Source organism: Pseudorasbora parva, chromosome 2 (assembly GCF_024679245.1).
Source record: "Pseudorasbora parva isolate DD20220531a chromosome 2, ASM2467924v1, whole genome shotgun sequence".
Lineage (NCBI taxonomy): Eukaryota > Metazoa > Chordata > Actinopteri > Cypriniformes > Gobionidae > Pseudorasbora > Pseudorasbora parva.
This window is the reverse complement of record NC_090173.1, coordinates 49,435,809-49,448,348: the sequence shown is the minus strand read 5'-3', so window position 1 is coordinate 49,448,348 and position 12,540 is coordinate 49,435,809. Positions and strand designations below refer to the sequence as shown.

Genomic DNA, 12,540 nt, shown 5'->3' with positions numbered 1-12,540 from the left:
ATAATAATTTAAAATGTACATTAAAAGTAAAATGTATAATTTAACTTTTTTAATATATACTTTTAAGATTTCAAGTACACTAAAAGTGCACTTTTTCATAAGAAGAGTGTGGTTGTCCTTGCATTGACCTATCGCTTTGCCTTCTCAGAGTCTCTGAAGGATCTAGTGACCATGGAGGTGGACGTGAAACCAGAAATCCCCACCCCTCCAGCATCAGATGTCGGCTCACCCCAATCCAGCGGCGCTTACTCCCACCACGGCAGCGACTCGGAGCCGGACAGCCCAATGGGAGAAGACAGCAAGGTAGCAGAAACTCCTGTAATACTTTTAAAGAATTGGGTTTGCTCATGAATTAACTGAAAGTGTTAACGTGTAATGGATAATTCATTTGCATGTAGGGCTGTGTTGAAAAAATCGATTCACCAATTCTAAATCGATTTTCATATTCATTTCTAAAGATCGATCCGTAACTCAGAGGATAGATTTAATGATAGGTCTACATTTTCCCTGTGAATTTTAATTTGCTGCGTCATTGAATTCACGCATGTGCGCAAGGTGGAAGGACATTAAAACAACGAACATGGCAGCTTTGAAAACTCCAGAACCGCCGCGGACAGAGAATACTAGAGTAGGGAAACAAACTCAAGCCGAAGCTCTCGTCACTATACCGCCACCGCCGTGCTGAAGAAGCACCGCGGACAGACCGAGTTTTCCCTCACTCTTCCTCTTCTCTCGTTACCGCGGCGGACAGAGAATACCAGAGTAAGGTAGACGAGTAAACTCGGGCTGCTGGATATGTCGAGAACGTACTTACGTCACAGCCTTTCTCACTGCAGCACGCGCTTACTGCCAAGGAAGTTGTAATGGCTGGCTTGTCATGACAGCACGCGCCCTCCACAGCGCACAGTTGTTCTTTACAACCATCAATACTCCATTAATTTGCAGTTGAATGTCTATAATAATAGTATCGATATGTTGCATAACTACAGTCCTGTAATATTCAGGTAACAGCTGGAAAATGCTTTCTTTAAAAACACTTATCTAAATCTCAAAGATCGGATCAGATCGGATCGAATAATGATAATCGATTCAAGATCTTGAGAATCGGAATTGAACCGATTCTTGAAATTTGAATCGAAACCCAGCCCTGTTTGCATGAGGTCAAGATCCTGGAAGAATAAACTTATCACGATCTAACGGCATGTCTGTTTCCTGTTCTCCTATGTAGCCTGTGATGGAGAGGGCTGGAGGAATGCTGGATCGCTCTCGCATGGCTCTGTGCGCCTTCACCCTGCTCTTCCTGTCCTTTAACCCGTTGGCATCGCTACTATGTGGCGGCTGGAGTAGCTCTGGAGTGTCTGTCTCAGGACACACAGGAAGGAGTATGCTGGCAATGCAGGAAGCAGGTGCTAACACTCACATCTTTAAGGTCCCGATATACTCAAGTGGTGCTCACTGCAGTCAAATGATTTCCAGTTCCTCCTCTCTGGAGGTCCATTGTAGTGGCAAATACAACTCCACCTTTTTGGACAACTAATGGGGTGGAGGGTTAGAGATTGTGGATAGGGTTGGGGGTGTGGTTAAATATTATAGCCCCACCCAGTAGGCCCAAATTACATTCACTCCTCCTTGCTGGAGGTCTAGTGAGGAGGAACTAGACGTTAGCTCCACCCATTTGCTCTGCACCGAGCAGCTTCTCGATATACTCACAGCAAAGTGCTTTTTCAGTCTTCACTTAAGGCCCTGATTCACTACCAGTCAAAAGCTTGGAAACACTTTCCCATTCTCTTTGATGAGAAAGTGTGTCCAAACTTTTGACTGGTAGTGTATTTTCCCAAAAGTTCTTTTTCGTTCGTGAAGCCTTCTTTCGTGCCTCAGAGGCACACCCACCTGTTACATCATCATCATGGACCAATGGTCGTGCGAAGGTGTTTCCCTGCCATTTCGAGCCTTTCCGAAAAGTTTGCTTCAAGTCAGTTCAAACTTCCAAAATGAACTCTGTTCTGCCATCCACACTGCTGAGAGCGGCGTTTAGATGAATATATAAATATATGCTGCATGCTTTATTCTGTTACAAAATAAACGCACAACAAAAATAATAGTGGTGAGAAAACGGCAGTTAAGAAAACATCTGATCATATCATGATCATGTTTGCAAATTAGCACTCCAGTCACATCACATTTATGTATTTAGCACGTTATGCAATATTGGTTTAAAACAAGCAGCTTTACAGTATTCTAGTTTAAAATATACTATAAGCAGTGTCAGTGTCACTTTCAATTAGAATATTTTTTTTACTCGCATATGGCCTTGATGGACAGATTAAATTAACTGAAGAACATTCCCATGTCAAAGAAGGCGGAGCTTCAAAGTCACACTCACCTGTTCTGTAATTGCCACGGACCAATGAAGAGGTTTAGCAGTCTGACTTTTTCTGGAAAGTTCACTTGGGCAGCCTTTTTCAAACTCCAAATGACCTTTGTTTTGGCCTGATTTTGTTGGAAATGTTTGTATTTTGTTTGAAGTATATCGGGGCCTTAAGTTCTTAAGAGACACAATAGGTTCAGAATAGCATTCCACCCAATTTAAATGTGGACAATCCTATTTTGTTTTGATTTGAGTAGCCGAGTCTTGGGGTTGGATGGATTGGATGTTGCCCACTCTTCTGGTGTGGCTGTTAAACGGTGTCCTGGTCGCTGGAGTTTTGATCCGCCTGCTCGTGTATGGAGAACCTGTGACCAGACCTCACTCAGAATCATCCGTCCTCTTCTGGAGACACCGCAAGCAGGCTGATCTGGATTTAGCCAGGGTAAAAAAAAAACTCTTGCACTCATCTGTGTTTTTTCTGGAGGTCCAAGTTCACCAGATCCTCTTCTCTGCTTCTGCTTCTATAATAATCTTTGTGTATTTCTGCAGGGAGATTTTGCTCAGGCCTCTCAGAACCTCTGGACGTGTCTCAAAGCTCTTGGTCGACCTCTGCCTACGTCTCAACTGGACCTGACCTGTGCTGTACTGTGGTCTGCCCTTCGCCTGTGTCTGCAGAGACTGTGGGTGGGCCGCTGGTTAGCCAGCCGCGCTGGAGCCCTTCGCTCCAACCGCCCCCTACAGGAAGATGCCCGCAAGAGCTGCCGTGATGCCGCCTTGGTCTACCACCGCCTTCACCAACTCCATATGACCGGTAAGTTGCTTTAGCTTATAGAGGAAGGAGGTAATCTTGTGGAGAGCAACTGTTAGGGCCTGCTCAGTTACTACTGAGAATGATCTGGTTTTAACCAAGCTAATTCATCACGATTAATTACAGAAAAATATGCGATTTAATTCATTTATTTTATTTTTAAAAAAAATTCAGAAAGACAATTAATTAATTTTTATGTTAATTACTGTTTCATGGTAAAATGCGACGACGAACTTGCGTCACTTTTAATTTCATTAACAAAAACGTATAACTCTTCAGGGGAAAACCTAATTATTCTGATAAAAGTGTTATGGAATATTAAAGTTTTTTCTTCAAGCACTAATTTGCAGACTCTCATTAAGCTATGCAGCTGCGGGTCAACTTGTTTAAACTGCAATGGAGGACAAACAGATCCAAGAGAAATTTCAAAACGGAGAATTAAAAAGAAAACAGAAGTACCGTGTGGGAGCGTTTAAGTGACGCAGTTAACCAGGACGAGTCATGCGCTGGTTATGTGATATGTACTAGTGTCCTTTTCATCTTCTCTCTTCAGTTCTTTATATTAGTTTGCAGTGAAAGGATAATGTTAACCAACCTAAAATCTATTTTAAAGTACAGTAAATAATGAACATTTGTTGAAAAATGAAAACAGGTCACACCTCAACAATTATTAACACTCACACAAATGCTCCCAAAACTCATTAGCATATTAGTAGGCTGTAGTAGGCTGTTAGGTTGGGTTTAGGGTTAGTAGAATAAATTGTAGTTGCAAAGCTCAAATTCCACATACGCATATGATTGTAAACTAAATGCAGCTCCCGAACTACTCACTTGACTTCTGGTCTGTTGTTTGTCGACATAGTCAGGCATTTCACGTGAAAGTCTTCGAGCCATTAATCATATTTACTCATGATATTGATTTTTGTGCAGGTAAGCTCGGAGGAAGCCACCTCTCTGCCATCCACATGGCACTGAGCGCTCTTAACCTGGCTGAGTGTGCAGGAGACTGTCTCCCTGTTGCCACGCTGGCAGAAGTCTACGTGTCTGGGGCCCTGCGGGTTAAATCCAGTCTGCCCCGTCTGCTTCACTTCACTACTGTAAGTACACACACTTTCACACTCACGGGCCCTGTTCCAGTATCTAGCGAGCTGTGCTTCCGTCTACCACATGCGCATGTTGAATAAGATGAAACCTCAAAAGTGCTGTACAAGTATATGTCGTTTTTATGTGTGCGCTAGGTTATGTGCAGTTTGCATGACATACATCATTAGCATAATATGCACATACCCTTCACGAGCACGTGTGGCTTTTATAACCTTGCATATACTTGCATATATACACATATGCATGTGCGTAGTAGTTATGTTCACCTAATACACAGCACGCATACACTCACCCAATATGCACTGGGTAAAATGGTCCATTTGTAATTTAAATGTAGTATTTTCAGTCATTTCCAGGATTTATTGAGTTATATTTCACTCACCTGGTCTTGTATTTATTTTTGCTAGTTTTAATGCGAAGGATACTTGCAGTGCTACCAACATTGGCAAGTGCAGTGTGTGTGTGTGTGGTGCTTGAAATGCTGCCTTCGCAGGGAGCTCACTAGGTTTTGGAACGCCGTCAGAGTACTGTTTTGTATGTTGCATATTGTAAGTGAAGATATGATGTTTGTTGTTCTGTCTCGGTGTCCCTGCAGCGAGTGTTTTTAAGCAGCGCTCGGCAGGCCTGTCTCTCACCCAGCGGCAGCGTCCCTCCTGCCATGCAGTGGCTGTGTCACCCTCTGGGACATCGTTTCTTTGTGGATGAGGACTGGTCCATACGCAGCACCCCTAAAGAGAGCATCTACAGCCAGGCAGGAAACTCAGGTCAGCACTATACAGAGAAAACTAAAAACTTTATTATAGAAAGGCTTTATTATTATGAGGATCAGTTTGCGTTTTTGATAATGTTTCTCCAGTCTCATCCTTGACTGCTTTTGCATTTATCTGTAGTTGACCCGCTGGCTCAGGTGACCCAGGCGTTCCGGGAGCATCTGTTGGAAAAGGCCCTTTACTGTGTGGCACAGCCTCGAGGTGTCAAGACACTCTCTGATGAGGACGGGTGGGTGTCATTCTCAGCGCTAGTTTACACTAATCTCTATATGGAATAAAGCTGTACTGGTTTCTACTAGAGATAGCCATCTTTTCTATTGTGCATTTCTAACACTTATCTGATGTCTGGTGTCACTTAAAGCATTTAAGTCCCGTTTTACACCTGGGATTAAGATGCATTTTAGTCGATCGGATCACAAGTGGATAAATACACGTGTAAACAGGGTCTAAACACGTTGCGCTTGTCCACTTTCGATCACTTCTCCACGCTCACATGGTGGAACAGCCACGGAAGACCGTCTGCTCTCTTCGTAATGCGTAAATGGGCAAAAAAGTGCGCTAACCAGACAGGATTTAACCTTTGTCAGCTGAAGACCCAAGTCTGGTTTGAAGAGGAAAATCGTACCAAGCATAATGTTCTCGCACCATTCCTGATTTCTAACGCACACTCACCCAATTTAACAAAAAAGGTGTAGTGGACAAAACCCAAGTGTGAGAAGCAGAAAAAAAATGCATAAGAAATCTTGAGCTCAATCTTGACTTTTGATCTCTACTGTACTCTGCCTTTGTATTGTCTGCAAAAAGTGATAAGGCAAATGGCAGTGACTTGATCAATATTTGTTTGCTGATCACATTTACAAAATCATTATTGCAGCACCTGTAATCTAGTGACCATGGCATTTATTTTGGATGATTTTACAATAGTTTATTTTTATGTGGAGCAGCTCGGTAGCCTATTCATTGGATAGCTGACTAGACTCTTTATGTTATAGGCTGCTAGACGAAGATCTGTCTAATTTGTTAATCTAAAATGCATCTTTTGTGTTACACAATTTCTTACCTTGACCTTGATGTCTGCATTTTAAAGCCACCTCAACCATCCTTAAATACTATTAGTAAAAACAACCACTCAACTATTTGTGTTACCTACACTTTTATTCAGGTTTGGTGTGTGTCAGAAGTGCTTCAGTGACAGATGTATGACACGGGCATTTAAACACAGCAAACTTTAATGGACCGTAAAACAAAGGAAGAGTACCATAACTCCATGCCTTTTGCCTTTGTAGGGCAGTATTGTCATTTTGTTTATAAGCTTTTATTTTAGTACTTTTTTAAAAATGTATTATTAATGATTAATTACTTGAGAACTTATATTAAGTAATTGCTTATTGCTGTGGTTTACTTGTAAGCCTTTATTTATATATATACATATATAGGGTTATGTGGGTTTTTTTTATTGCGTGGTATAGGTCTTAAATTTAATTCATAACTGTCTTAAAAAGGTCTTGAAAAGTCTTAAATTTGACTTGGTGAAACCTGCAGTAACCCTGTAATAAATATAACAAAGTTGAGGATTTGGTGACTCATCATTTTACATTTGGTGCCCCAGACTTTTGAATCAGCCTCATCCCTTTATATTGTTGTTTGTGTGTGATTTTGAGTTGTGTGTGTTTGTTTGGACAGGGAATACTCAGACGCTCTGGAATACCTGCAGTTACTCACCAGCGCCTCAGACGCAGCAGGAGCCACAACACAGTCCTTCGCCATCGGATCAAACATGGCCACCGTCACAGGTCAGCGTCACTTTAGATTCCATTCACTTGTGCTTTGACCCTTTGTTTCGGGGACTCCTGTATCATGTTATCAATAGCCTCTTTCACACGGTAATCCCAGTAAATTGATATACAGTACAAGCACAGTACAAGTGGTTCTGGATTTATAGAGACAATTTACACATCGGATACATAGTTCAATTTGACAACTTTTTGTTTTACTTCAGAGGGACAGGCATAAGGGGATGACCACACAGAAGGCATTTTGCTCTTAAAAACACGCATCGCGCAGTGCTGATGAATAAAGAAGAAGCGTGACACACCGACATAGCTGAAAAACACGATGCAAAGGTCAAAAACGTGCATCATGTCACCTCTATAAAAACGTTATGATTGGCCCAGGCTTCTCATGTCAGTACGTTCTGACCCTGTATGCCCTCGTTTTTATTCTTTGTTCACACAGTGAATCAAACCGGTAATTTACTGGTAATGTTACAACTTCTCATACTGCTAAATTGCTAGAACCGATTTAAGCCGGGTGCACACTGTGCGATTTTGTCCACGATTTGGCCGTCTGAGACAAATTTAGCAAATCCTAAAAGATTCCTCAGATCCTAGGCTAAAATCTGACGTCTTTGGTCGTTAGTTTGACATGTTCACCGGCAGCCGATTAATGAGTGCTGCGATCAAATTTGACCTCAGACGAAATTCTAGTAGTGTCAGAAGATTTGGCACAGAATCCTGCAGTGTGACGTCTCCTACGACGACAGTCAAATATCTCCGTTTTTCAAGACAAACTATGACCAAAAGGAGAGCTAGAGATATCTTTGTAGCCAGCATTTCAGTCCCGCGTGTAATGCAGCTCACTGTCACCGAACGCGTCCATTGATTATCTGAAACTCCGGACGCGCTCCGTTTTTAGCGCGCCTTCACTATTGTGCAGTCTGACATTAATGCCAACTGAGATCTTACAGTGTGACATGGCTTACATCGGGGATCATGTTCGTACAGTCTGGCAAGGGACACTCGCAAAGGATTTTAAAAAATTGCACTGTGCAGGACCCATTACCTGTATTTTTTGAAAAGGTCTGTGAAAGGTGCTATAATCAAAAATACCTATTTGGACAAATCACAGGAGAGAGAGTCGCCACTGCTGGGCTCTGCATGTGCAACTCATATAAAGTAAAGGTAACGATTCGTTACCGGCCGATAATAGCGTTATACAATGTCTTCCAAATTATTATGCAAGTGACAAATCAGCAGGATATCAGTACAATAAACTGACTTTTTTAGATTTTAGGTTTTCAAAGAAAGTGTTTGTTTCATATCTCCATATCTTAATCTCAGACAGGTTTGCCATGTCTACTAAATGGAAAGCCTATTTAAAGTGGTGGTTCCACATGATTAAGCAAGTCACAGTTCTCATGCAATATGTGGAGGAAGAAAGATCTTTCTGAAGATGAGAAGCTTGAAATGGTGCAATGTTATGTAACAGGCATGAAAACAACTAATATTGTGTGAAAATATAACCGCCCGTTCAGATGCCACACAACTCTCATTTTTTTCTATGCACAGCTAAAATTGCTTCACTGCATTAAAGGGATAGTTCACCCAAAAATGAAAACGTTATGTTTATCGGCTTATCCCCAGGGCATCCAAGATGTAGATGTGTGTTTGTTTCTTCAGTAGAACACAAATTAAGATTTTTAACCGTTGCTTGTATAACCACAGGAATGCTATGTGTTCTTCTGAGTTGTTCCTAATCACCTCGAAGAGAGCGAGTGGAATGCATGTTGCTTGCCAATAAAATGCCAATATGATACTTTCTCATCTCTTATATGTTAAACCCCAGTGGGTCTATTTGAAGCCTTCTATTCATCCGCCAGTACGGCTTGCATGATCGTCCCCTGAACACAGCACCCTTAAATCAACACTAGGTAACTTTTACCACTCTATTGGTTAATAAACAAAACTGCTTGCGTCTCATGGAAGGACATTGTAGCCGGAGCTACATCTCTCTGTTTATGTCTATGACGAGTCCACTGTGTGTACTGACCTGATTCACTGAACACGAAACTTCCAGGGTGTGTTTTTGGCACTAGGAGGCTGCTTGGGTATCAGCGGCAGTAGAATTCATCCGGTTAAGAGATGTTCTATCACTGAAATAATTTTAGAGACATTATTTTAAGGTCGAAAAACTACATAGTGTTGCTTAAATATAAAGTTGCCACTTTCCGTTTCAGGTCAGCACATTTCACATCACTATGCGTTCATCGAAGCAGATGTTAGTCAGGGTGAATGAAGGGTACTTCATGTATGTGTGATCACCATTGTGTCCTTGACCTCCAGGCTGTGACCCTCACTCCAAATGGTGGTCGTCGGTTGCCGTGGTGGTCATTAACTGGCTCCAGGGCGATGACGCGGCGGCAGAGAGATTGTACCCAGCGGTGGAACACTTGCCCCGCAGCCTTCAGTCCACAGAGTGAGTGACATTTCACATGGTCTCCAGGAAACTTCAGTCTTATTGAAACACTTTATTCAATAGCTGTGTTGGATACGCCACCTAGAGCCATTCTCAAGTTATATTTACTTTCAACAAAATATCATTACCACAAGTAAATAAAGATGAAATTGGTTGAAGAGAGATTGCACGAGTTATCAGTTGTTCATCAGAGTGGTTTTCCTGGCCGAATCTGGCTTTGTTGATACAGCCCCATTTATCTTTATACCGGCGGTCAAGGAACAGCGTTTCGTTTGATGTGCACTTTCAGTGGGTTTATTGCTTTTAGCTTGGCCTTTGCTAAACGCATCCTGTTTGTGTTGCAGGAGTCCGCTCCCCAAAGCCTGTCTTAACACTTTTAAAGCGATGCGCTCCCTGTTGGCCAAACCTGAGAACTACCAGCTCAGCCTCAGCTACTGCGAGAAGGCCAGCGGCCTGTTCAGAGACAGCCTCAACCTCGGCCCACACTGCACCGCCAACACTCTAGACAAGGTAATCGCACACTTCTGGTAGGAATCATTCAGAATTGCATTAGTTTGGCTGCCAGTTTGCGGTGTGTGTGTTAGTGTGTTTTGTCTTGGACAGGGCTGTAGTGCATTGTAGTTGCATTGCATGTGTCTCAACTGTGCAATGTTCCTGCAGTGCAATACAGAGCTGCCCTGCAGTACCTCTCCTGAACACACAAACAGCACATTTTAAATGCAGATTTTTAAAGGCAGTTCTTCTCGAGTTCACACAGGTGTCATGGTAGTAGTTCATCATTTATATAGTATTTGTTTATATTAAGCTTTTATTTTTGTATTTTTAGTTTTTTTCATATTTATATTTGGCTTTAACTTGTTGTTATTTGCTTCAGTTTGTTTTTATAATTTTAGAACTTCCATTTATTTCAGTACATTGTAAGAAAAATATCCATATTTTAAACTTTATAAAGTTTCGGTCGATTGCCTTCCGTGGAAAAATTGTTGAAAGTGCCTCTGCAGTTCAAAGGCTTACTCTACCAATTACAATCGTCAGACGTATCGTAAACATCTTTAATTGTGAGGAGGCACTTTCAACAGTTTTTCCACGGAAGGCGATCGGCCGAAACTTTACTTCATATGGTTTGAAATATGGATATTTTTCTTACGCAAGTGCATCGATTCGCTTCAGAAGGCCTTTATTAACCCTGTGGAGCACGTTATTTGACGGAAAGCTGCATTTTTTATGGACTTCAAAAACAGAGCTACAAATAACTTCAGTTATAAAGCTTGGGTTAGCCAGGACTTTTTAAATATAACTCTGATTCTGTTCGTCTGAAAGGAGAATGCCATATACACCTATGGGTGAGTAAATCTTGGGTTAATATTAATATTTGGGTAAACTATCCCTTTCAGCATTCATTTCAACATATATGGTAAAAACAAATCTTCAACAATACATAAAGGCTTAAAGCAGTTTGGAGCTGTAGTTTTGCGCAAGAGCTAATAAAATATTTGAACTCAAGACAATATTTTATGTCTAATTTACTTGAGACAAGTAGCCATGTAATAATTGGGATAAAGTACATTATATGTACATTATCCCTTGTAGTTTTTGCTGTGTGCTACACACACTCACACACAGATGATATTTGTGCTCTCGAAGAAAAATATGGTAAGGCTTTACTTTTGGAATGAAAGTGAATGTCTGATTTGATCTCCATCTGTCTCTGCTGTAGCTGGTGCAGTTGCTGCTGTGTGATCTGTTGTTGGTGACGCGCACTAGCGTGTGGCGGGAGCAGCAGGTGGTATCGCAGCAGAGCTCTCCGACGGCTGCCTCGCCTGTAGAGCTGCAGGGCTTCCAGCAGGACCTGAGCTCCCTTCGCAAACTCGCTCAGAGCTTCAGACCGGCCATGCGTAGGGTGAGACACACACACACACACACACACACACACACACACACACACACACACACACACACACACACACACACACACACACACACACACACACACACACACACACACACACACACACACACACACACACACACACACACAGGGCAGAGTCCTCAACAAAAATCACACGTGGTCATACTTGTGTCTCCAGTTCATTGAACTAAGAAATAATCACACGATTGGATACAACATGTCCTGGGTCAGGCAGTTCGACCGAAATCTTATATAACCATCAAATACTGTATACCATAACCATCACCCAGCCTCTTGCTAGAACATATTCTCTTTCAACACTATTTTTCTTTCAACGCTTAAAATAATCATAAATGTTTCTTAAGCATCAACTCAGCATATTAGAATGATTTCTGCTTTGATCACAGGAATAAATTACATTTATACAAAATATTTCACAATATTACAATTTTTACTGTATTTCTATACATTTAAAGTGGCTTCAAAAAAGCCTTACACAATAATCTTGTACAGTTGGAAGTATGAATATGACATCTACAAAAACACAGATTTAACTGAGCAACTTCTCTCTCTCGTATAAAAGAAAGTATAAAAGAAAGTATAAAAAAATGTGAAACCTCTTCATCACCTCTCTCTCTCTCTCTCTCTCTCTCTCTCTCTCTCTCTCTCTCTCTCTCTCTCTCTCTCTCTCTCTCTCTCTCTCTCTCTCTCTCTGCAGCTGTTCCTGCATGAAGCTACAGCACGGCTGATGGCGGGCGCCAGTCCAACGCGCACACACCAGCTCTTGGATCGCAGTCTGCGCCGCCGCGCCACGCCTGGAAGCAGAACAGGTGATTTCTGTGCACTGAACCTTTCCAAGGCATTTCCTGCTCTAGCTGCTTCTCTCCTGTGACTTTCATTTAAAATGTCTTTATTTGAATAGAACTGTTTAAATCAGAGAAGAACTGTTTGTTTGATATTTTTTGTTAAATGAAATCGATAACAATTTAAAATAAGGTCCTGTTAGTTAATGTCTGAACTACCATTAACTAGCAATGAGCAATGTATGCTTTTGCAGTATTTATTTTCGCGTGTTTTCGAAGCTTTGATTATGTTTACAGTGTGCAATATAACACACAATATTATCACACAATTGACTTATCTGTACAGCGCTGTTTCCTCTGTCCTAAAAACGGCCTGATGATTTCCTTGTTCTATGAAGTCCCTCCTTCAGAAACACGTAACGAGTTCTGATTGGGCCAGCGCTTCCCGTGTTGTGATTGGACAGCAGCTTAGCGCACTTTGCCCGGAAAGGTCCCGCCTCTTACCATAACGGGGAGATGCAAGC

General features: G+C 41.7%; 1 protein-coding gene across 2 annotated transcripts in view; it reads left to right on the top strand.

Annotated features, from left to right (window-relative positions):
• srebf1 (sterol regulatory element binding transcription factor 1) overlaps nucleotides 1–12,540 on the top strand; it is a 28,166-nt gene that overhangs the window by 12,158 nt on the left and 3,468 nt on the right. For both annotated transcript variants that reach the window (XM_067423117.1, XM_067423110.1), the window contains exons 7-18: nucleotides 149–303; nucleotides 1,229–1,406; nucleotides 2,626–2,810; nucleotides 2,918–3,179; nucleotides 4,107–4,273; nucleotides 4,876–5,044; nucleotides 5,171–5,279; nucleotides 6,734–6,843; nucleotides 9,172–9,304; nucleotides 9,649–9,814; nucleotides 11,022–11,204; nucleotides 11,932–12,043. In XM_067423117.1, coding sequence (XP_067279218.1) covers nucleotides 149–303; nucleotides 1,229–1,406; nucleotides 2,626–2,810; nucleotides 2,918–3,179; nucleotides 4,107–4,273; nucleotides 4,876–5,044; nucleotides 5,171–5,279; nucleotides 6,734–6,843; nucleotides 9,172–9,304; nucleotides 9,649–9,814; nucleotides 11,022–11,204; nucleotides 11,932–12,043 — 1,929 coding nt within the window. The remainder of the gene's footprint in view (nucleotides 1–148; nucleotides 304–1,228; nucleotides 1,407–2,625; nucleotides 2,811–2,917; nucleotides 3,180–4,106; nucleotides 4,274–4,875; nucleotides 5,045–5,170; nucleotides 5,280–6,733; nucleotides 6,844–9,171; nucleotides 9,305–9,648; nucleotides 9,815–11,021; nucleotides 11,205–11,931; nucleotides 12,044–12,540) is intronic.